Below are 26073 nucleotides of genomic sequence, written 5' to 3' on the forward strand. Positions count from 1 at the left end.
CTGTAAACATCTTGGAAATTGTTATGCACAGACTTACTGTAGTAACACACCACTCTTTGCATATACTATGTTGCTTAGAAATTCATCTGCATTGCCTAAGAAACAGCCAGAAACAGGCAGATTCTGAAGGTAAGTAGACAAGCAGGGAAAAGACATCACTAAATAGGTTTGTTTAGTTTACAGAGGCACATATACTTGGTGGATGGCTTTATATCCTCCCATTCTTCTCCCTTCCCTTCTCCTACCCCGAGAAGCATGCTTCCTGAGTTGACGTCTTTTTTTTTAAAGAAGCTCTAACATGTGCTCATTATTCCAAAATAGCAAACACAAAACAAAGCAATATTTATTTCAGTAGAGCATAGTATGACAACACAAGAATTCCATTTACTACTTTTTTCTTCAAGAGTTCTACGAAAAATGAGTGCAGAAAAAGGACTTTTACACAGAAGGTGCAGTCAATTTTGTATTTAAAATAACTGTCCACAGAAGGTCATCAAACACTTCATACGCAGATACAATGACATCTCATATAAAGCTACACCCTAGTAGCAAGCTTTCCCCAGTTATGAACAACATATTATCAATAGCTATGGAAAGATATCGCTAAAACCCTATAAGTCTCCTTTACCACAAAAAACGACTATTCCTTTTTTGTGTTTTTACCCACCAAGTGCCATGCACGCTAGGATAGCAACCTTACTAGCACTTATACCCATGAAAATATTTTTACCTGCCTTCCTAAAGCCAGCAGAGCTCCCCACTTAAGAACTGTGACACATTTCCAGATCAAAGCCCAGACTTCTACCAAATATTACACATGAAAAAAAAATTGCCACAAAGCCCTCACCAAGTGTCACACATGCCTCTATAGAATTAATACAAAAGTGATGTGAGGAAATAATAAGGAAACAAGAGAGGAAAAAGACAGGGAGAAGTAATTCACAGAATTTTCTCCAGGGTTTCTTCTTCCAGAAGAATGCCAGACATTGAGAAACCCACCAAAAAAAAGCATTACTGGGCATGGGAGAAATTATCTCTAGTGATGTACTCTCATTTTTATTTCCTCAGATAAGGAGAAGGAAGATAGAGACAGTTGAAAAACACATTCACGAAAGCCACAGTTACTTTCCAGAGCTAATCACGGCTGATCCTGCTCCACCCAGTCTAAACATTACAATACAACATAGATGCAAAGTAACTTTAAACGGAAGTGACCTAGGATCAAATCTCACTAGGGAAAGTGTGTGTTTAAGTAACCACAGATGTACTGTAGTAACCCATGGTTGCAAAAGACCTGTTGTCATAGTACACAGCCTTCTGAAAAAGTAACTAGTCTTCTACTTAAGTGTGCTACCTACAGTCTGATTTTGTTAAAAACTTAGTGCAGCTAAGATAAATCCTCCTGTAGCCAGAGTTCAGGTTTTAAACCAGCTGTTTCACATGCAAACCCATTCTGAACACAAGATCAAGATCTACTTCTTCTCAGAAGTGACCTTGTCCCATTTTTATGGATTTAAAAGTCAAAGGCAGTCATACAGTCTCCCATCAACAAAAAGCAACCTGGTATTATTCCTGACTTGCCACAGGGCAAGCGCAGGCATGCTGGCAGCAGGGTAACAAGCTACTGTGCGTCAGCTGCTGTTTGTACCTGTTTCAGCAGTACCCTGCCTCTGCACCACCTGGAGCTTGCTGCAAGGTGGAGTTTTTCTTCCCCTTGATGAAAACAGAGGTAAAGCACTTAGCAACTGCCATGAATTAAGAACATATAAATGAATTCAAATACGGCCACCTTAGAGCAGCACAGTGGCAATTTGTTTGGATAAGTCAGTGTTCAGTCAGTATGAGGGCATTAAGAAAAATGAAGGTGAGTACACCCATTAGAGACCCAGCTCAACACCTTCTGCTCTCTGCCAGGATTACAGCACCCAGAACAACTCTCACCACTCAGGAATGGACTGCCCTGCAGCATTATCCCTTCCCACAACGTTTCTCCCTCTTGATTATCTACATGCCTCTCATAATGAAAACAATCACGCACTTCTCCCAGTTGTTTAAGTCAACTTGAGACAAATAAATAAGTCTAACTCAAGTGTTAGCTTACAAAACCCAGCTCAGGAAAATGATGTGACTGAAGTAAAATCAGTGGAAGAGTGCCAAAACTCAAGTTTTGTTAATCCCGGCTAGATCCTCTAGCACTCTGCACTTCAGTGCATCGCTTCAGCTATTATCTCTGTGCCAAATCTTTCTGTTACAGCTCTTTAAGTCAGTTATATGAGCACAGGAACAGGGTTACTACTATGTGGTAAGCAGCAAGCTTTTCAGAGCAGGGGTAGCCTTTTGCTGCGTGCACATGTGTGCACAACTGCCCGGCACAGTGAGGTGTTCCCCAGCGGAAACACAGAGGCCATGACTATGATGTTTTATCAGCTAACCCACCACTAGCAAAATATCACTGTTTCTAACACTGATAAGGCATTCTTGAATAGACAGAAGTGGTTATCAGCTGCTGCCCAATCAGTCTGAAGGCTTTCTTCAGTGAAGTGCTGCATGAAATCTCGCACCGTACACATCTGCTTCTGAATTCTTCCTCTCAGTGGCAGAAATCCAGCACCTCGGATGAACTGCTCCAGGTTTGCCTGGGAAAATCTATAGGGTGAAACCTACATTCTACCCTATATAAGACCTATCCTACCTGTTCATTTGCTTTTGCCTTGAAATATCTTTTTTGTTGTTGTTCTGTACAGTCAGTTTATTGGTAATAGGTTTAAAGGCAGCAAGGGAACAGTGCATTCGTAGCAGCAATCTACAAAAAATGGAATGTAATCGTGAAATCAGGTTTCTATTTCTTTGAAATAGGCTCCAAAAGAATGTCTTTTACAAGCAAATCTTGGAGATCAGAGAGATTAGGTAAAAGGCTGTTGCAAACTAGTACTGGTTGAGAAAGAGCCAAATAATCAAGTAAGGAATCAAGAAAAACAGTTTTTGCCTTTAGTATTAATTTCCCAAACCTATTTTAATACATTTTTTCACTCAATTACAAGATGATGATTCACACGCTTATTTCCATCTTACTGATTGTAGGAAATGAAACCGTGATTGCTTAGACCTACTGTTTCTTCCACCAACTGTCCAAACATTTTATTCCTGACCTAGCCCAGAAGTACTCAGTAAAGCAAAGCCCAGTGGTCCCTCCCCCAACCCAGTTACTGTTTCCCCAGGGTTCTCATAAAAATTATGAGCCTTTCAAAGAACTAGCTCAGTCAAAAGGTCTTAAGATAAAAGTAGGTTACAGCAAAATTAAAAAAAGAAAAAAATCTAGATGATATCAGCTATTACATTTCAGACCCCCCCCCAATGTTTAATTTTCCATGTGAAATCATCTTGCAAGTTAAATCAAGGATTCAAGTCTTACAATCCATTTTTCTACCTCAGTTCTTCAAGTATACATAAATGCTTACTGCAGGTGCAAGAAGTCAAATGCAATAAATTTTCTGCTTTAGGACTACATTAAAATTATTCAACCAGATGTGCCTTTTGTTCACTGATTTTATAGAACTGGTTTCCCAAATGCTTTTAAAAAAACCCAAAACATTATTGTTCTCCACTACACCAAAGAAGAATTTTAACAAGATATATAGTTAGTAAAAAAGGAACTGAAATATTTAGTGAGCTGCTGCTTCATGTGTCTGCATTTTAAATCTCTTCTCACGTAATACTCCTCCTCACATAGCTAACATCCCTGTACATCCAGCCGAGTAAATACGTCATTGGTTTTACGTAGGAGCCTGCTATCAGCTGACCTTGTCCATGCTCTGCCAAGCAGCTCATAAGTCCATCAGCTGCATTGCCATGCAGCCCACAGGTGCCACATCATACACCTATTGCCACACAGTGCATCACATCCTCATTTCACACACAGCTCAGCTTCAGTACCATTTCTCCACAACGAGCCCCTGCACACTCCCCACACCATGTTATGCGGGTGGAGCACCAGTTGCAGCATTACTTCATCTTGTTTTGCATAACACACAAATATATGCACATACATTACAACTTATCTTTTGTCAATTCTCCTCTTGAGGCAACAGAACCATCCATATCACCATAAAGCATGTAAGCCTGTTCCCTTAAACACTACCAAAAAGCCCTGTTTTTCAAAGACCTAATTCCACCCAGCCTTTCCTAAATGCTGTCAGTTTGCAAGGCTGGCAGAGAGACTGCTGCAGAGCCTGAGCCTTGCACCTCGCATTTCCTGCAGTCAGAAGGGTCCTCCTTTCTACCCTCTGCTACCATCCCAGCTGTGGGCTAACATGTACTCCTGGAGGCCTACAGCTTAATGCAAACAAAGCCCAACATAAAAAGGAATGTAATGTCAGCCTTCGCATTTGTTCCTTTCGTGACTGCAAACCTGAAGCTGTTTAAAGAATGAACTACACATCAAATGCTATCAGTGGTTTTAATTTGCTGTGGAGCATAACAAAAGCAAAACCTACAAATATAAGCATTTGAAACTGTCTCAGAAATATGGATATGTGCAATTCTGCCTCCTGAATCTTTAAACCCCCTGCAACCCATTAAGCACATGAGCAAATCTGTAATATTTTTTGTGAAACATACTCTGTAAAATTCTTGCCAGTTGACTAAATCAGACCTAACATGTTATGAACAGGAACAAGACAGTACTGTAACTAATTTGAGATTAAGAAAAAATTAAAGAATATTAAAGACCTAAGTTCTTTCATACTTTCATAGGAATTAGCAGCAAACAAATCATGCACAAATGAAAAGGTTTCTTATTCTTTTGATTTTTCCACTTACATAACAGCATGTACCAAGTAACAGGTTGGACAAGTCTTATCTGCATAGCAAGGACTAATCAGGAACAAAAAGAGATTAATAATGTTTGTAAAAAAGATCTGTTTATATCCGAGAAAGCCTATTTTAAAATCTTTCCTGCAGTCTCTGCCAGACTATAATTATTCCGGAAGTATTTCCTAATTTTTCCATTTACACACACAAGTGCCTGCTAATTTTCCTATGGTTTGTAACTGTTGTTCAGTTTTATTAAGAGGCGCACATGCTCCGTATCTCAGTACCTCTCTATGCTGGAGTTTCAAACTGCATTCAAATCATTAGCCTGATGTCTATATAACAAAGCATTTCATTATCATTCAAAAGGACTTGGAAAGCGTTCAAACTACGCAAGAGCAATAATCCATGACAGGGTGCATTAGGCAGGTACTGATGCATGCCTAATACACATTGCAAAGCATATGCTGCTCTAAAATACACTCTGAAGTGTCTTATCTTTCCTTTTTTCTGCTTTTAAAAAATATTTACATGGAGTTCATCTTACACAAGCTATTACTTTTAGCAACTACAAAAAGCTACTCCTTTAAGAGAATAATTTTAAAAGCTACAAATACTTTCTCCCTTCAATTCTGAACACAATTATTCAACATCTTTCAAAAAAAAAAAAAAAATCATTTTCCTTGCATCATCTGAACCTCTATTTGAAAAGCTCCTATCTTTCCCTCAGTAACAGCGAATGGCTCAGCAGGCAGTGAGAACATCACACTGGCTCAGATCAAAAGCAACAGCTAGCTCCAGTTCCCACGGGACACCAGCATGGGTTTGGAAGTGCTGAGACCCACTCCAAACACTGGAAATATCTCTGACTTGCTTGGTGCAGGCATGGCATTTGGTCTGCATCTGTGTGTACCAGAGAGAGAAAGATGAGTCCAACAGGCACATGGAATGTCCTAAACATGCAAAGAAAGGCTTGAGCGACAGAGGGGCTTTTGCAAGCAGGTAAAGTCAGGTGTCCTTTTTCTTAGGCAGCACAGGGAAACCAGGCAGTAAATTGTGGGAAAGGTAAGTGCTGGTGGGAACCAGCAAGGTCGCTTCCAAAACACTTGTCTTGCCTTCCTGAGCAGCATGTGCTCTTGGAGCACAATATTCCCTGATAACTATGCTCTGTTCTGGAGAGCACACAGCTGTACACCAAATCAATTGCCAGCTCAATACCAAGCTATTCTTTTTCTACCTGCTGCTGCCTAACCTAGGTGAGATATCTGAAAGACTGACACAGCTTCTGTAAGGACTAACGTGTCTTGAAAGGCTTGCAGCAATACCAAAGGATGATAATGCCAACATGCCTTTGAGCACATCTCCTTTGCTGCTTAAAAAATGAGGTATTTTTTGTGAACCAAGTAACACAGCAAAAAGCATGATTTTAACAGGGAGGGAGAGGGACAATGCATTTTCTAGCTGAAATGGCAAACTACTACATACCAGGAGTTATCTGCCAATAATTGGGCAATGTGCTGATTAATACTTTTTCTGGGTTGCCTAAGGACAGTGCATGCATGAGTATCTCACCACTATTAATTAATCGCTCTTTGTGCATTTATCCTGGTAGAATTTACGTGTCCCATGCAGTGAATACCATGAATGAGGCAATTTCTACCTCTAAAAGCACTTACTATTGTCAGTTTATTTGCCCTGCTTAGCCTGATGCTCAGATTGGCAATAAATCATCATTCTTAGCAGCTGAAGTGTTTAGTGTCTTTCATTGAATATTCTTTCCTCCCCACTGTCCCCCCTGCAAGTACAGTAATCATATGCTGAATAGTCATTTACAGCACTGCAATTAAGAGATTATTCCATTAGGCTTTGTATTTCTATCCAGTTTTATGTTTCCATTAAAAGCACTTTGTTAAACAATTGAGCAACAAACATAATGCAACCGCAGGAGTCTCATGAGCAGATACCTGTCAGGCAGAGCCCCTGTGAAGCAGCCCAGAAAGGGCAGGCAGTGCTCATGGGTCAACAGAAACACCCTCTTCTCATGTGGGGTCCCAAAACCAGGGAAAGGACAGGTAGCACACCTACAGATGGGCCAACGTGGAATAAGCAATGGATGAGTTGGCTTCCTGACAGGAGTTTGGGTGAAACAGGGTAAGAATCACTGGCTAGACACCTATGTGCAGGATGAGTTCCTCTGTAAACACAGCATCATTGCGCATGCCTCTAAGAGCAGAGTAAGAAATATCAAGGAAGTTTTACTTCTGCAAAAAGTGACCACTCCTGCCTCTTGCATTTCAGTACGCATGTGGGACTCAGGAATTCCAGTATTTCAGACATCTCCAGTGTTCGTGCAGCCTCAGTCAATACATTTACCACCAAGAAAACTGGACAATGAAATATGTTTGCCGCTTCTGTGGGTGGTTCTCCTCATTTACAGTTTGTTGGTTTGTTTTGGTTTTTTTTTTTTTTCCCTCTGCTTCCTTCTTTTTCTGCAGCATAGCTCTGCTGCTCTTTCCCAAGTCCTTGCCCTCTCTGCGTGATCCATTCTAAGCCCATGAAAACTGGAGGTTACTGGTGAAAGCCCCCGCTTTGCCATGTGCGCAAAGTCTCAGCCCTTGGAAACTATCAGTACCAGTGAAGTCCTTGCAAAGTAAAAAGGCTGTGACAAATGAGGAAGATGTTCTTCCTCGGACCTTGGCAGGAAGCACACACTAGATGCAACTCCTGCAAATGGAAATTAGAGAGGAAGCTCAACTTTAGTCATATTAAAAATATGCCTGTCTCAGCTATGAGAACACCCTGTCACATCACAGCAACTTTTCTTTCCTTCTTCAAGGAGCAAAACCTGACAGCCAACTGGTAAAAGGCAACTAGTCAAAGTACTTGTTAATTACATTACAGCTCTTCTATTATGGGCTTCCAGACTGCATCACTTTGTTTCCAGTTTTAACCTTCTAAGGGATTGGTATCTTTCCAAGACTGTTCTCAACCAGCTGTCCTTTTGTCTGGGGAAACTACCACTCTCAAAGGAAGTCAAGTCTGCCCAGACAATAATAGTGGCGATTTTGTGCCAAGCTTGCGACCAAGACTGGAAAATTACACTGAAGTGCTGCAGGAATACACAGGAGGAGTTCCACCAGGCATATGCAACATTTTGTCCACTCAGTGGTGACTCAGGATGTCTTCCAGCGATACATTGCCTTCTCTGATAAAGCCCATCAGAGCCCTACCCTTTTGAGTATTTTCATGGTAACAACCAACAGCCTCTTAGAGCCCCTGTCCTCAATGCGACAGTGGCGACAGACAGTTTGGAAGGAGAATGAGTCAGCACTGCCTCTCCCCAGGGTTCCTCATCCCCTGCCCTTCCACACATGTTCCCAATGACAGTTACTCATCACCCTGAGCACGAGGCAGGAGGTCTGCACTTTTGCTCTCCATGGGACCAAGCAGATGCCCTACAGTAACCATTGTGTCAAACTTCTGAAAAAGGTTTTCAATTCTTCCATGTTGGTTGCTGCATCTTCCCTTGCGCCCTGACCCTGTCTGTCTAGAGCTACATCCAGTGTCAAGCGTGGTAGGCCTCTTGAACAACCTGCTTCCAGCCAGACAGCTTCCTGCATCATCATGGGGACGCGCTTCCTCTGGATTGCTTCATCTCTCTGTAGTCTCTCACTGTCCCAGAGATTCATTAATGAAGCATCCACAAACACGATGAATAACAACTCCAACACCAGCTAACACCCCAAACAACCCAAGTAACATCCAGCCAAGTCTTCTGTAGAAAGCTAGATACTTTCAAGAAAATGCAAGCTGATCCTAGGGATTTGGAATAACTTTTTTTTTTAAAGCACAGGATAACTACATCTCCCTAAAATCTCAGCACACACTTTCTAATACATTCCGTATCTTTTCCACCTTACTCAATTGCATAGTTGTCACAGTTACTAAACATGCAACCACAAAAGAGTAGACGTTTTGCACAACAAACTTGTTACACATAAGTATTTCCGGAAGCCACTTGAAAAATGGGAGGACGGAAAGAACAGAGAGAGTCACTATTTCTGCATTTTCCTAGCCCACCTGAAACTTTCCTTTTATCCTTCCTCAGAACAACTCTTAGAATCCTTCCTGGCCAGCATATTGTGCCTTAGCCCCACATTTTTTCACTTAACACAGCCCTGCTTAGAAATATGATGCTTGTAGCAATACAACAAAGAAAGAACAAAGGAAATGGTAAGGTTAATATTCCTCCCCTCTCCCATACCTCTTTTTCTCTCTGTCATGCACACATGTAGAAGTCATTCCTCAGTTTCAAGCTGTGAATCAGGAACCCATTTTGAGCACCTGCTTATACACACACACATGCAAAGACCACCCTCTGTGTAAAAGCTCGAGATCAAGAATTCATTTTGAGGACAAACTCAAGCACAGCTCTTTAACAGGAATGCTTTCCTGAATTGGACTTGAAAGCTTAAAACCAAAGGAAACTAGAAAACCAGATACGGGTCTAAAATCCTCCTTTCACCAAAGTAGTTCATTGCCTTATAATATACAGTTTAAGCCTCTCAAAAGATGCAAGGGGAATAGGTCAGCTGGAACCGAGGGTACATGCTGAAGGCTATGATTTGGCCCTGAATAAGACCGACGTAGAAAACCCCAGAGGGACCCACGAAATTCAGAGCAGCAGCTCTAACACCTTGCACATACACCCTGCTGAGCCCTGGCGCGTCACCTCTCACCGCCGCCTCAGCTTCCAGCACACCCTTGGCAGGCTGAACTCGCACAAACCATTTCAACCCTCCTCTGGTTTCCTATTTTCCATTGAGACTTTGCTGCGTGTCAGCAGGATCCAAGATCTGTATCTAGTCACTGCCCGCACCTCACTTGCACTCCATCTTATTTGCAGTTACTCACCAAAGGGAAAGAGAAAAGGAAGGGGTAAAAGAATAGTTCAAGGACTTTCTAAGAAAACTGCATGACTTAATTAAAGACCATTTAAACGCATCATATTAACCCCAGTGACTGCTAATGGTTTTTCAGCCCTCACACTCTGGCTCCTGTGTGTTCAGGGACTCCTCTAGGGGAAAGAAAGAAATATTGAACAAACAAAACCAAATCATTATTTGCTTGCCAGATTACTGTACATAAACGGTCTTTAAAGTTGTTACACTCAAGTAAACATAGCTTATATCAACATCATCTGTACATTTCCTTCATTAGGCTGAGAGGGAGGAGGACGGCCCATTTTCAAGGAAGCAATTTTTTAAAAAGGAAACCATTAACTTGATATTTAATCAATGTACAAAGGAACAGGGAAGTAAAGAAGTAATTTTCCCAGTTATTTCCCCTGTCCATAAGTTGCATACTTTTTCATCCGCCCCATGCACGACACCCCTTGCCCACCAAATTAACAGCTAGAAAGCAATGTCCCATAGAAAAAAATGAAAGGACGGCTAATACAGAAATCCATCAAAAGAAAAGCAAAAGATAGGGTTGGGACACAGAAAGAAATGAGTTTTCTTCACAATACCTTCTTTTATACAGCATTTCTATCAGACTTTTTCAAGGAGGGGAATATTTTTAAACACGGCTTTTGAGTTTTTCTTTTACTATAGATAAAAAAAGACTTTTTCTTCCCCTCCCCACTGTTTTGGCTAGCACAAATGATTACTGCCAAACCAGAAAGCTATGGGAATAAGCACTCTTAAGGGAGGGGAGCTGAGTGGAAATGGTACTGAATGCGAGACCCTTGACTGAGACACCATGCGCTCTGTATGTGTCTCTTTATAATTAAGTACAGCACAGATACCAAGTCAGTTCTTAGGGTAAGGACTGAAACAACTGTATTTGGCCACAAAACAACACAAGGGTCAGCCCAAAGGATGGAATGTCAACTAAATGTTCATCAGATTTAAAAATTAACCTAGATCACATCTGGCTGTATAAGCATTACAGGATGGGGGGGGGGGGGGGGAGGTGTTGTGTGTCATTTTCTTTTTCTTTGTTTTGGGGTGTTTTGTTTTTAAAGAGCACAGTTCCTAAGTTTTCATGATAAATACCTTCCCAGGTTGTTAAAATAGCAAAACAACATCAACATACACCAATACAGCTGCCAAAACAGAGCCTGAGAAGCTTTTGGTTGCAATTATCAGATTATGTTATAATTACAAACTACTTTCATTAATTTAAGAATTACAGAAAGAAGGTTCTGGCTGTGAAACGCAGCGCTAGACTACATCAGCTGTCTACATCGTAAGAGAAAGGAACAGCAATAGGCTCCCTGCATGTAAATTCAGTCTGTCCCTCCAAAGACGTATGAAAAAGGGATGTGTAATGAGAGAAACCTATCGACTGTAGGTCAGTTTGTTCAGTTTACTTAACTGACCTGGAAAGAAAACACGCTTTCCAAATCATTAGGAACCAGACCGACTCACATATCTAAGGAGCAGCAAGAACCAGCTTGGGAGCCAAGTTTTAGTGTTATCATTTCTGCAGACTGACAATTTCATTCATCCAGTTTAATTAGCTGTGGTCCTACTTGTGCAGAGTTGCACCGCCTGTGCACTGCAGCACTGAGCAACAGCACTATGCTATGCTCAGCAACATGCTAAGGTAGGTACAAAAATTCCAGCTTGGGGCTGTCTCATTTTGGCTTGCTTGGAACCAAGGTTGAGATCATCCCATTTACTCACCAAGAGTTTGAAGCTGGTCTGGAAGGAGAAGGGAACAACATCAACAAAAAGTTAAGGGCATCTTCAAAGGGAAAGTCTAGCCTTTGCTCAAAATAAAGTTGTTAACTTTTTTTCTTCTCCATTCCTAAGTTAAATTCTTCATCGCAAACTGGCTAGGCTGCCTTGTAGGCACAATTCCATGTAACTGCCCAGAAAGCCTTTGATAAAAAATGAGTTTCCAGCGTGGTTTATTCTTGTACAAAAGGCTGCAGTCTGTAGTTAAAACGTATAGCTATTCACAACCAAACCTTAAGCACACCTTTGTACTCAGAGATATTAATTTTTGTGAGAGATTAATTTAAGCTAGTAACTTTCCCTTCAGCTGTTGTTATTAATGGTTCCCTAGTAAGCTACAAAACTGCTTAATACAAACACTGGTATCCTGCTAAGAAAGTCTACAAAGTAAAAGCTTTTTTCCCCCCAAATGAAACTTGCTTAATGATATGCTAAAAATAAGGGTTTTTTCCATAGGTAACTTATGGAAAAAACACTCTAACATCTGTTACAGTTAGATGGCACCTCTTTACATCATTATTAGTGTTAACCATGTTCTCTTTCAGCTTTCTTACTTGCTCTTACTTGATTACATTGTACCATCTAACTTACTAACTCCGGGTTTTCCCAGCAGGGAAGAATTTCTGCCAGCTCCTTCATATATCACATCATTTTTGTTGCAATAGCTTGATGATATTAAAAATTCCCTATACCTAGAAGAACAAAAGCCATACCATAAAGGTATTCCTTTATCAGCATATGCTTTTAACAGAAAAGGCTGGGAATACTGGTGCCATTTTTGTTACAAATAGAGAACTGCAAGGGAAAGCTTTGTGGCACTTAATTCACTAAATGACCAAAAGTCTTTTTTCAAGGGTGATAAACTGAGTTACTGAATTTTTCCAAGTTAGCCAATTTCGGAAGGTTGGGGTTTTTTTGGTCTATTATTTTTAATGCCTCAGTGTATGAGTCAACTGCTTTTCATGCAGAATGCAATGGGAAAAATCCCCCGTCTCTGAATACCACATCTCATTATTACAGTGTTTCTAAAAGCAGATTAGACTTTCCCAAAGAACAGAACACCATTCTACCTATTTTTCTGTTTTTCCCTCATTTGGGCAGTTACACAGAATTTTCTTAAGCTCTAACTAGTAGGTTTTTTTACTCCTGTAGTCCATTACACAAAACAGGCATTTCCTCTTAGGAAGGTCACAAACACTAGCTAAGCAAAGAAAGCCTATTATTAGTTTGCTGAAGCCACCCCATGTAAAATGGGCAGGGGTCTGCAGACAGATAAAGATCATTAATGGTGTTCCAAAACTTCAGCAAAGTGATCACATTCCCTTTAAATATTGTCTCATTCATCTTGTTTCCAGAATGAAAGTTATAGAATATCATGTGTTAAATAAATCATAAACCCAAAATCAAACCTCATATATCTAAACATTTCTGAGACATAGAGCATCTAAACAAGTCGAAAATCATGAGCTTTCAAAAATGAATGTGCATAAAACATACTCACAGACACAGGAAAAAAACATATAAACTCCACATGCTTCTGAATTTACATTCTTAAAGCTTTAAAACTTGATAACTATTTTTGAAGGGAGAAGCACTGCTTCGAGTACTGCCATAAGTTTCATATCAGCCTGCACAAGAGACACCCATGGGGAAAGCATCACTCTCCAGCCTGGGACGTACCTCAAATCTCGGTGTCCATCAGCCAAGATCACCCTGCAGCGCAGACTGAGAATTAACTGCAAGCCAGGCTGCAAATGAAGAGTTTACAAGTGGGCTTGGCTTTCCAGTAGCAAATACTACAAAGAGGCACGAGTGAGAAAATGGCAAACAGACTAACCACAACCGGCTATCACACTGGTGAAGGCAGGCCCCAAAACAGCCTTTTCTGAGAAGGGCGATGAGTTTTATTTCTCATGTGCTAACTCAGGCAGTTATCAGAGTTTAGCACAAGGACCACAAGAGACATGGTATAAAGTCTCAAGTATCACATTATTTCTAATGACTGCTTTCCATTCTCCCCGTTTCCTCCCCAAAACAAGTACCAGAATCAAATGCAGTCACCTCACTCACACACTGAAGACTCAACACAACAGTTAAAAAAAAAAAAAAAAAAAGGAAGAGTAGCTGTACAATTATTTTTGCAAAAGGACACCCAACAGGAACAGAGAAGTAACTGCATTCCTCGTGTCAGACTACATTGCACTAGTAATGGAAAAAACGAGTTTCTCCAAAAGAGCTGCATACTATAAACCCAGTGATTAACACGAGGCATCTTCATTTTTCTATCTGTGCAAACCACAGGGGGTTCAGTGCTTTTTTTAAATGTATATAGATAGACAATTCTAGAAGTAACTTTAAAAACTTAAAAGGCGGGTGTAACATTTCAGTAAAATTGAAGCAAGACTTTCAGGCTGGAGTACAGGAAAGATCATGATCCCACTGGACAGATGGGTGTTTTCTTTCACAAATTAAGAGTTAACTGCTGGACAAAGCAGACTATCCCGCTGCAAGGGGTGTGCAGGGTCTCAGCAAAGAAGGGAGACACACTGGTCCAGAAGATCTCTCTAGCCAACACAGCTTAGATCCACGATACCACACCCAACCCCTAGAAGCTGTACGCCAGAAAAAGCAGCCTTATTCACCAGCATCATGGAGTTTACACTAACCTTTGGCCAACACAGTTGTCTCACCTCTGCAGTATATTTGTTGCCTGTACTTTTAGCTATGCCAGCAAAACTTTTCATGGTAAACAAGGCCTTGAAGCTGCAGTGACAGAATGACAGACATGGTAGCCACCAGGGATGGGGAGCCTCTAGGTAATGGCAACACTAAGGGAGTCAAAAAAAAAAAAAAAAAAAAAAAAAAAAGGCCAAGCAAACAAACCCCAAGCAAACCTCCCTGCTCTGCAGCATGGATAGCCCATGCTGACTTTCTGTTAGTACACGTTATTTTAGCAAAGGTATTAAGAAATAGGTCCCTAGACTGACAGCCTGCTCTCAGCAGAACCACAGGCTTACTGGCACCAGGAAAACAACTTTTACTAGAACAGCTTGTTCTTCCGAGGGCTGTGGGGACAGGGAAAAGAGAGAAGGATTTCACCAAAGCACTTCTAAACTGCCAGCATATTCCCTGTCTTCAAATTAGGATGATTTTTCCAAAACAGCCTAGTGGGGGGAGAGGATTCTTGAGAAATAGATGCAGACCAGTTATGAGGGAGGGTTTCTAAGCTGTGCCTGCAAAGATTAATTATCTCTATAATATTTTTTTAAGCACAATCTAACAAACTGCGGTAGCATAAGAATACTGAAAGCAATTTCTTACAATATGTCTACAACTCCCCGAAAATGTTAATATCCCTTTATTGCTACACATTTTAATAACTCCTTTCAATTTCAGATGCTAGCAGATACCCATATTTCGAACTGTAATGCCCATAACTCAGCTCAGGGAAGAGGCACATGCACTCATGCTCTCTCGCATACCTCACATACACACACCAGCTGCTGAATGCTACTGTGCCATGAAGGAGATGTTCACACATCGATAAATACGTCATTTGCTGCTTATAGATTACACAGTATATGGTACTCCAAGCAAAACATGTATAGAATAAAAATACTATCATATGCTTATGCGTTTGCTCTTCTGTTTCTTTTTTAAAAGGGCATCTGCTATGCTCTTCTTGCTTAGGTTTTGGTGAATTGGGGGTAGGGGTGTTTCTGTTTATTGTTCTTTGTTGCTTTTTTGGTTGTGGTTTTTCGTAGCTTTTTTTTTTTTTTTTACAAGTACAAAAATGAAACCCACATTTTTTACAGTTCTGAGAATGAGTTCTACTGTTGTCTCTGAGGTTAAACATTAACAGTTTGCCTGTTGAACCTTCTCTAAAAATTAAAAGTGCGGACATTATTTTCTCTAAACCTGATGGGTAGCATTGCAAAAACACCACCAAAGGAAAACTTTAGGTCACCGATACAACAAACACTCAGTTCAACTGAAGATGACAACTCTACACACTACACAATATCTAAGCCTAAACTAACCCAAGACAAACATCTTCATGAAGCATATGGTACCTATGATGAAGGTTGCCTATTCAAACCTTCCTAGACACCTCAGCTTGACAATGCTGAGCAGAGCACCTTCCCAAATGCAGTTTTTGTGCCCACAGACCTGCTTTTTCTCCCTCCCTGCCACCCCTCCCTTCCCCTACAAGAATAAGGCAGCAAGAGAAATGCACTTTTTAAAACCTGTGCAGTAAAATAAGGTGATCAACAATTTCTGCGCCTCAGCAGCGTACAAGAGAGCTGGGGGCTAGCTCTGCACAAAGCAGCCATCACAGCCAAGAGGAAAGACAGGCGGGAAGGATTCTGCCCCTCACCACTTTCTACAGCTGCTTGATTCTGTATAGAACTAGAACGCAACTTCTCTTCCCTGAATTGTCTGTAAATATGCAACTGTGGAAAATCTGTTCATAGCACATGCAGTAACTCTTGCTTGTTCCCCATAAAAGCATTCTGCTGGAACAATGCAGCTCTATCCTAATCCACCTATGATAACACTGCATTTTGGAGCAGTATCTGCCCCAGCCAGTTGCTCCACTCCAGCCAGTGCTACGTGTGTCTTCTCATTTTTATCATGGACACAGATGAACTGCAGCAGCCAAAATTGCAAAACATAACATAGCCAGTACTTTTTTTCACTATAACATACCACAGGGGAAAAAATCTCCACGATGCGTTCAAGCCTGAACAGGATGAGTCAGGATGAATACTTCCCCCCTTTTTTTTTTTTTTTTGAGGCTTGGGCATCTCTACATTAAAGTAACTCTTGTAACTCTTTCATCATGTTGCTCGCGAGCTAGGCACTAAACCAGCCTCTGCACTCCTGACCACCCTATGGCTGATCCAGGCCTTAGGAACCTGACACCCTGCACTCAGTGGAGAACTCTTCCTCACTTCACCGTAGTCCACCTCATGAAGAACAATGTCTTCGTAGCATCCGTATGTACTACTGAGACAGCTTTTCTATTATATTTTTAAAAGCATTTAAAAGCTTCATGTTGTCATTCACTATGCCTACGCTCAGAAGGAAAGTGCTGAGGAGAATTTATGCAGTTCATTAAAAGCTTGTTTCCTGCTACTTGTGCTGCATCTTACAGTTGAACTAGCAAATGATTTTCTCATAAAAAGCAGTGAGAAGATGCCTTTCTCTACAATGCAGATTCAGACCCAGGAAAATTACATGATCTCAAGAAACATTCCCTTCTATACCATCTCATGTATACCATGATAATTGTATTTCAAAGTTTTCAAAGGCCTATAACAAGTTGAAAACCCCACTGGAAAAAAAACAAACAAACAAACCCCAAAGTAACAAAAAACCACCACACAAACCCAAAAACCAACAAACCTACTTGAAAAATCCACTTCCCTATGAACATCTCTTCTCCGTGGGGGAGCTTCAGCTGCAGGCCTGCTCCAAAGCAACAGACTCCAGGTTCAGAAAGTCCAGGAAATAAGGAACTGTGAACTGAAAATCCCTAGCAGCCCGCAAAACATGCTGTAGATCAGCTAGGCATTTTGTTCTGGAGAAAATAGGGTTGTATTTCTACAGGCAGGGCTAGTAGCAGTGTATCAGCAAAACCAATGGGGGTCCACAGGATGTTTTAGCTTTCAATAGACAGGTAAACTCCAACAAGACATTGCTTCATCCCTTCTTCACCAAAATCAGCTGGCTGGAACGCAGCGTCACCAATACCGGCATTTGCCTGTACCAACAGGACCCACGAAACAAACAAGTTATGAAACATGTCTTCAGATCTGGCCTGGAAAGCTCTGAAATGACATGGAACAAAATCAAGCTGCATCATTCAACATAGCTTCTCCTTGGGGAAAAGCCTCAGCGTTATTCCCTTCAGAAGAAACCGTCTTGCTGCATTTATCATGTTTTAAAGGTGGATATGGCCACATTTTATTTCTGCACAGCATCACCTTTTTCTACCAAAATGAGTGGTTTGGCCTCATTTCAAGACTCTTCTGGGTTTAGCTGGTACGCTTGGCTTTAAGGGGTGGAAACAGAGGGCTTTCCAGACTGCTGTCCATCATTACCCTTCCCTGCAGGGCTGCCTCAGGAGAAAGAGCAAGGTGAGCCCAGCCGGGATGACAGCACAACACTTGGATTTCATGTTGCTCAGACCGTGCTACTGTGTTCACCTATGTACAAAGATTAGGAAATTGCATTCATTCTGCATACCTGCAATCATGCTAATCATGACCACTTCAAAAGGCAAGTTATACGACAACTAGAAATTCTTAGCATCCATAACGACAAAGTATTTATTTGTCCACGAATTTTAAATAAAATAAGTGTAACCAACAGGGCTCTACAGATAATTTCAAATGATCCCAACCAGCCTGAGAAAAACAACCTACATCTTCAAAAAAAGCAGCTGTTCACCTAAAGATCCTCAGCTTGCGATTGCTGCAGTAGAGCACACATTTTAATGAAGAAGAAAGCAGAAGAGAGATGGGCTTTGCCACTCACTTAAGGAGCCATATCCTCGTGCCCCACTGACCGCTGGTAGTAGCTGGTAGTGAGCGCAGGTGCCAGTCAGTCCCACACACCTCCTAGGGGTCTTGCCGTATCTCAGAGCAGCTGAACAGCACGTGATGAATATCACACCACATTTAACAAGAAAGTAAACTTGTCCTCATTCAGATCGATTCTGCTTCTGCTCACACGCTCCTGAATATACCATAAACACCTGACACAAGCCCTGTTGCCTGGGGACACTACAGGCATCAGATCATCCACGCATTCCAGAAGCGAGTGCATAGAAAGCTACAGCTGAAAACCTACAGCTCAGCTAGCAACTTGAAAAAAAAGACAATCTACATTATACACAAAACAACACTAACTGGAGGATAGTTTCTCCACCTAATGGCTCTAGATATAAGCTATTTACAGCAGCCACTGGTAGAGGCTGATCATTCTCAAACAGCCGAAACAAAAACATACCCAACTCACCACATAATCATTTCTTAAGATTTACTATTTTAAAAAATGTTGTGGCATCCATTAGCACATCAGTTTCTCAGTCATCACTATTACAGTTTTTAAAATGCTGAAAAGCAGCAACAGGCATGTTTTCCTTACCCTTCCACCCTTCAAAACAGTGAAACCCAAATGCTAGGCGAGCTGTCTGGGATCACAGCCCTGAAGCTCAAGAAAGGATGCAGGATTTTCTTATTACCAAACAAGCATCATCCCCAATGTCACATCCCTTTCACTAGCTGAAACATACAGCATGTGAGAAATAGCAAACCCAAGCAGATGGAGGAGTGCCTGAAGGCCTCATACAGAGTGATACCCAAAACACTACAGTGCTCTGTACCATACCAGCTCATCAGTAATTTACTGAGCTTGCAGAACTTGTTTGTATTTTTTACAAAGGAGAAATGAACACAAAAAGCTCACCCACATCTTTTGTCAGCTACCTAGCAGAGTAAACCCTCCGACACGTTTTGGCAAACAAATTCTAGACACATGTGGCCTCTCAGTCCCACACAGTATATGTAACTCCAATTATTTATTGTGAATATGAATTCATCCTTCACTGTTGAATAAAAGCTTCTATGCATCCACAAAGCACGAATCTCTTGGACTGAGATGGATACCCCTGTTGACTGTGCCACAAGCACCAGGCTTTCTGGCAAATGTAGCCTCTCCTGCAAGAGATTCACTTCTGCTGCCCATATTCACTCACTCCTACTCTCTTTCAAATATCTTAAAATGAGCAATAATCAGAGACTTTAACACTGAGCTTCAAGCATACAGAGGTTATCCTCTTACTCCCTACGCTCAAATGCTCTGACACAGTTTTACAGCTTGAGCACCTGACAGCATCTTGACAAAAGCAAAAGCCAACGCATACAACGGAGGAGAAGGGAGGGTACAGAATGGCAGGTGCACATCTTGTCTCCGTGCCCATCTCAGACAGTAGGTGTGGGCCACGGTCCTTTCACCTACCCCACAGGACTCAGCCCCACGGATGCAGCCCTTGGTCCATTTTCCTCACTTTCAGTTTGAACCACTCAATGTATACAACTTTATTCTCTGCACCATCCACCTTACAGGTTAGGGATGTGGGTTGCTGACCCCAGTGCCAGCCTTGCCCCTTCTCAGCCAGTTTGCCGAGGCTGGGGGCTACTGCTGGGACCTGGCTTCCATGTGCTCTCCTGCCACCCAAGAAAATGGCTGTGCAACCTCTGAGACATCAAGCACGTCCCTGGCCTTGGAGCCAAGCCAAGCTTCAAGGCCAGCCAGCAGCACTAAGATTTATGCTGTATCCTCTCTTAGTGTGCGGACCTATTAAAGCAATGCACTGGTAATGCAGGCCAGTAAATCATGCAAATAAGTGATCATACAAAGGAAAAAAAGATGCTGAAAAATTAAACCTTTGCCTCTTTGTTAAGTACTCCCAGTCTCCCCACACACAGAGAGAGCAGGCAGTCAGAGCTACAGAAAAGTTCAGCTGTTAACGAAGCAATCAATCTTCCCGTCCTTCCTCCCCAAACCTCAGGGCTCTGTCACTTGCAGTTTGTAATTTAAAGCCAGCTCATGGCTTCAAACCTGCAGAAAAGCACCACTGTGAGAATACACTGCAAGTGCCAAACTTCTGTGTAGGATATGCCACCATTTTAATTTTTTTTTCTCTCTGCCTGGAGGAAAAAGAGGAGCAGGGTGGCTGTTTGGTATGGGACTAAAGAACAAAAAAAAAAAAAAAAAAAAGGAATTTCTCTCTTCAGCATTTCTGAAATGCCCATTAAAGTATCGTAAAAGCTAAAAGGCATTTAACAGGTACCTTAAATAGCACTGCTTCATCAAGTACTGTGACTTAAGAAAAGCTGCCTCCCCCATGCTGAGTGCGAAATTTACTTTAGACAGGATGCCCCCCCAGAGCAGGCAAGAAGTTGTTTCTTTAAAAACACAGTTTGTTGAAAAGTATTTAACAAGATTGGTATATTTGCTTGAATTTTGCTGCCTGACAGCAACTACGTTGGATCATTCTTTTTCATACTCTACAACCATTTTCTACCCTCCCACCTATCCAGCGGATTTGCACACAAGCAGACACAACCTGCTTCCATTTTATACAGCCAGCTCTCCAATGCAACCAAATATAAACCATTTACCTTTTAAAATATTGCTGTGAGCAATCACAGAAACCTGTTTACACTAGGCTGGTTACAGGGGAAAAAACCCAAACAAATAATAGACGAGTCCACAAGGGAGAAGAAGATCAGCTTCAAAGAGCTATTAACTTGTTGGAAAGGGAGAGATTTGACAGGGAGGAATTGAGACTTTGTTTTTCCTGTTAAAAGAAAGTTCTCGCTGAGAGGAGGTAGTGGACACTTCAGTGAACAAAATACATGAACAAAATCTATCCAGGACGTGTCTCTACACACACCTCTGTGAAGCACCGTGTGAAAATCAACAGCAAACTGTGTCTCAAAACGAGCGAGAGCATCTTTAACAACACCGGACTATGAAAAGCCCTCAGTGAAATCCACCAACAGCGATAAAAGTTATTTAATGCCGTACCTCGACTGGGCAGCCATCGTGAAGTTTATACTGCCAAGCGTCCTCTATCCATGAGCTCTCTCCCCAACTGTCCAGGCTCTACCCCCCTGCCAAAATCTTCTCTTCCATTTGCCGGCCGCCCTCCTGCCCGCTCCCCGGTTCCCCTCTAAAATGTCACTGAGCCCCTCGCTCCCGGAGCCCCAGTTTCCCGAGCCCGGGCTGCCTAGCGCAGGGTTGGATTACACTCATTTTGATCGACATCCGGGCACTCGGGCCCTCCCCCGGCTCGATGCATTCCCGGCCGGCAGGGAGGGCGATGCGGCCCTCGCACTTTCAGCTGGCGGGGGGGGGGGGGGGGGCACGCAGCGCCGCTGAAAAGCCGAGGGCTGGCTCGCAGCTTGCGAGCGTCAGCGCCGCACGCCGCCGGCTGCTCTTTTCTTCCTCTGCGGCTTTTTGGCCAGCGGCCCTCGCAGCGGCTCACGCAGCCCAGGCGCCCGCAGTGTGCACAGCTACCCCTTTTTAGCAAGGTTTTCATGGTACGACCCGACCTCCTTAAATGGACATGCCGCTCTGTCAGGGCAGGAGAACCGAAGGCTTGGGGCGGGCGGGCGCCGCCGCCGCGGTGCGGCCCCGCGGTGGTGGGGTGGTTCCTGCCCCACACCGCGACCGGGACCGGGACCGGGACCGGGACCGCGCCCCGCCACCCCCGGAGCGCGAGCGCAGGCCTCCGCAACCCGCGTCCCTCTCCGGAGGCGCTGCCGGGGCTCGGGGGGCCGGGGGGAGGACAAGGCTAAGGAAAAAGAGCACGCGTCAGAAACCGGGAGATGGGGTGGCAGCGGAGGCGACCCCGCGTACCAGCTCCTGCCGCTGGCCGCACCCCAGGGGCTGGCGGGGGGGTCTTTGGTTTTGTGGAGAGGCGAGAGAACGCGGCTCACACAGTTTCCAAAACGCTCAAAGCGGACACAGAACCTAGATGTAAACGTGAGTCCCGTCTGGCCACGCAGATGGAGCACGTGAAAACCCGAGTATACTACTAAACTTGCGGGTGCCCGTACTTGAAATTGCAGGCTGAGAAACTGGGGAGGGGGGAATCTGTTACGCAATTTCTTCTGGGCTCTAGTCCTGACCGCGGTTTGTAGACTCGCTCAGAAAGCAGCAATACCTGTCCTTTGCTCTGGGTGTTCTTGGCACAATTATAAAAACAAAACTACTGCAACTCCTTTCAACCAGTAATTAACCAAGCATTCAGCAGGCAAAAACATTTATCCAAGATCCCTTCAGCTTTTCTCAGCAGACTATATATAGCTAAGATTCCTACCAACGCTGCAACAACATTACATTCCTCCTAATTTTCTGTTTTAAAGCACAACTTGCGTCAAAGTACTCAGCAGGTACCAGGAGAAGAGCTTATACCCCGTTCATGGGAAATAAGGTATTATAATTCTAAAAGGCCATTTATATAAAGCTTCTACAAGCATATAATTTTAAGTACATAGTTTAAAAATGTAAAAATTATTGAAAAATGTTTGGGTTTTTCCCATTCCTTGTCTTCGCCCAAAAAGGAAAGATTGTAAATAGAAAACTGCAAAACAAGTGGCTTTGACTATAATCTAAGCAGATAATACCACTGTTATGTCAGATAATCATGGACTCAACTGCTCATAAGTGACTGGGGATTTGAGGTGTCACCTTGATAATAGACAATGTCTATTATGAACTCCAAAAACCCACCCTCAAAAACCAACCCAAACAAACAAAAACAAAATCCACACCCAGCATTTTGTGCAATTGTTTGAAGTCCTAAAAGTGCCGGTAAAACCACTATCATCTCTGAAGACAAGATGACAATTTCACAGCAATTAACAAATAAGGAAACCCATGAGGGCTGGACAAAATAATAACAAGTTATCCAAGCAGCAGACACCCCTCACTAGGAAGAGTAACTGTAACACAAAAACCCTAACTCCCAGCAAAGCATACCTTTTACATTTACACAAACACTCACTCACATACACATTTTTTTAAACTTAAAACTAAGCTTGCAGAAGTAGCTATTTAGTGCAAATTTCATATGTAAATGAGATAGTACAGAAGGCAGCAAGAGATGATTACTGTATATGACCTGTGGTGTGGCGGTAACAAGATTAACATGAAATTCTCATACAACACTTTTTTAATAAGGGCATCTCCAAAGAGACAAGTATCAATCTCATCAGGTTACAAACAGGGTACAAAAGACAGGTGCCATGACATGCCCAGCTTCACCCAGGTGGCCAACAGCAAAGCCTAGAATGGAAGACAAGCATCCCAGATTGCAGCAGGGGTCTTCAAAGAGGCAAACTAACTACTAGTATCAGAGTTGCTAATGTTGGTAGCTAATACTTCTTATTTTGCAGCATTTTATAAATTCATAACACTATAGAAATATTAGAGCTCTGTCAAGAAGGAAGCACAGCATCTCTCTTTTCCCTAGAAGACTAATTCAGGCTCTTAGCTCTGATAACTTGATACTGGTGACCATAAGACATTTCAGCCAGGTTTGTAATATGTAATTTACACCACATGGTAAAAATGATAGTTTTGTCTTTTTTTTCACTTCGGCTTTATTTGAAGAATCACTCCAATCATCTAAACTCCTGGTCTGGAGTTTGCCATTCTGATACTCAGTATTGTATGAATTAAAACACTTCTGCGAGGTACTACCGAAAAACAAGCTAGAAAATTCCTGTCTACGTCCTCTTGCTGTTGCCTTCAACTGTATCGTAACCTGGAGGGGGCTTTTTGCATCTTGTAAGTGTTTTTATTTTGTCAAAGCTGAACTCATTGATTTTCTCATCGGGGGACTTTTTTAATTTTCAGGTAAGACACAACCCCAAGGAAACGCACCTTACCCTCATGCCCCTTTTCCACTAGGAAAGGGCCAAATGAACAAAGAAAGCAACAGTGAGGCAGGAATGCTACGCAGATACACTATGTGCAAGCCTTTGCTATTAGGAGAGCAGCTTAAGCAGGAGGGTTTCAGCACTTTACAGTCAAGAAAAAAAAAAAACAAAACAAACCCACTGCTGTCGGGGCTACCACTGCTAGAGCTGGATTCACAAATACCTAACTCTTCTCAGGTGAAACATCTCCCCTCTCCCCAACCTTAAAAAACCAACTTTCACATCCCAGATGAGTACCCCAGTCCTTGGGCCATTGCTGGTCTGTCCTTATCACCTGTCACATTTTGTCGAGTTAGGGATGAGGGAAGGAAGAGAGACTGAGGATAGCCAGGCTGTCACTTGGGGGCGCAAGAAACTGAGGCTTCTTAAATACATGTTTCAAAAGGTTTAATGTGAACAAAATATAAATTGACAACAGGTCTTTAAAATTTGGGGGGGGGGGGGGGGTGTCCATTTTTTTATTTTGCAAGAAAGAATCACAGAATAATTTAGGTGCCTGGGATATCCAGACATCAGTTAATCCAACTTCTGCCCTCAAAGCACAACCAACTTTTATCAAGTTGTACTGAGGCTGGATATCCTACAATCTCTCTGGGCCCCTGCTCTTACTATCTAGCCCCTCCTCTTACTATCTAATTGTAATTTCTTGTGTTTCAAAATGCATCTGTTGCCTCCCATCCTTTCACTGTTCACATCTGGGAGAACTCTGCTCCTGCCTGCTCTCTACCCCCACCAGATAGCAACAGACAGGAATAAACACCCCTTCGTCCTTCTCTTGCCCAGGAAAACAAACCCAGCTGTCTCGGCCTCTCCTGCACTTTGTGCACTCCAGCCCGGTTGTCCCGGTAGCTCTTGCACTGCGTTTTCTGTAATATCTCAGTGTCCTTCCTCTACTAGGGAGCATGGTCTCCCCAGCATTGGACAGAGGGGAGGAATCCTTTCCCCTATCCTGTCAGCCACCCTCCTGCCAAGGCAGCCCAGGCAGTGGTTTGCTACAAGGGCACGCTGATGGCTCCTGTTCATCTTGTTCACCACGACACTCAGTCTGGCTTACATAGCAAAGTCGGGGATTCAGTGCAATGTATGTCACCAACAAGAAGGTAAGAGTAACTGCAGCTTTCAAAACACATGCTGCTTTTCTTCTTAGGGCTTAATGATAGCATTTGAAATCATAACTTAAAAAAAAAAAAAAAAGTCCCACATCCTCTTTCAAGCTCACATGTCACTTGAAGGAACTTGATTCTTCCCCCTATGAAAAGCTGTGGAAAATAATAATAATGCTGAGAGCCTGACAGCTTCAGAGAAGAGAATATATTTAACTGCTGCTAGAAAGTTCTTACTAAGTATAATCAAAAGCACTGGTAATTAAACATACTAATACCAGCACCAAAACTGCACATCCAGCAAAATTTTGGAGGGGTTTTCCAAACAAATGCATAGATCCTATTTGCCCTGGAGAGTTATATATGTAATTATCTTCTGCAATTTCAGCTGAAGAGATTAGAAAGCAAGGAAAAAGGGAAGCATTTAATTATTTAAGACTATCTACTTTAAGTAATTTAGAATTCATTTAGTCTTCTTCATGTATACCTTTCATGCAAACAATAACAAAACTCTTCTTTTTGAAAGAAGGGATACTGTGCAGAGAAAGGAAACAAGTTGAAATCTATGCCTCTATCTCGAAATTTCATCATCAAGTTTGGTATTTTTTTTTCCCCTGTATCTATCTAGACCATTACAGTACTTTTGAAGATTTAGAAGCTATTGATTGACAGGAAGAAAGCTCTACCAAGCTAGCAAATTTAAGGTTCCTCCAACATGCCATTCTGCTGTTTAAGCAAAGAAACAAAAATGCACTGCTATACTTAGTTGAACACTGCACATCCAGCGCTGCAAATGCAAAATACCAACATGGGGAATGACATTTTTGGCTACCCCACAGTTCCCACATCTTGCTAAGACCTGTGGAATCCACACTTCCCCAAGAACCTGCT

At 42.3% G+C, this 26073-nt stretch overlaps 1 protein-coding gene across 2 annotated transcripts in view; it reads right to left on the bottom strand.

The window, feature by feature from the left end:
* Positions 1-26073, bottom strand: part of AFF1 (ALF transcription elongation factor 1) — a 121276-nt gene that overhangs the window by 79009 nt on the left and 16194 nt on the right. Inside the window, exon 1 of one of the 2 annotated variants that reach the window (XM_069781233.1) lies at positions 21159-21427. The exons of the other annotated variant lie outside the window; for it this stretch is intronic. Coding sequence (XP_069637334.1) covers positions 21159-21175 — 17 coding nt within the window. The 5' untranslated portion in view covers positions 21176-21427. Of the gene's footprint in view, positions 1-21158; positions 21428-26073 lie in introns of those variants that run through there. 2 annotated transcript variants of the gene reach the window in all.

Source organism: Haliaeetus albicilla, chromosome 1 (genome assembly GCF_947461875.1).
Source record: "Haliaeetus albicilla chromosome 1, bHalAlb1.1, whole genome shotgun sequence".
Lineage (NCBI taxonomy): Eukaryota > Metazoa > Chordata > Aves > Accipitriformes > Accipitridae > Haliaeetus > Haliaeetus albicilla.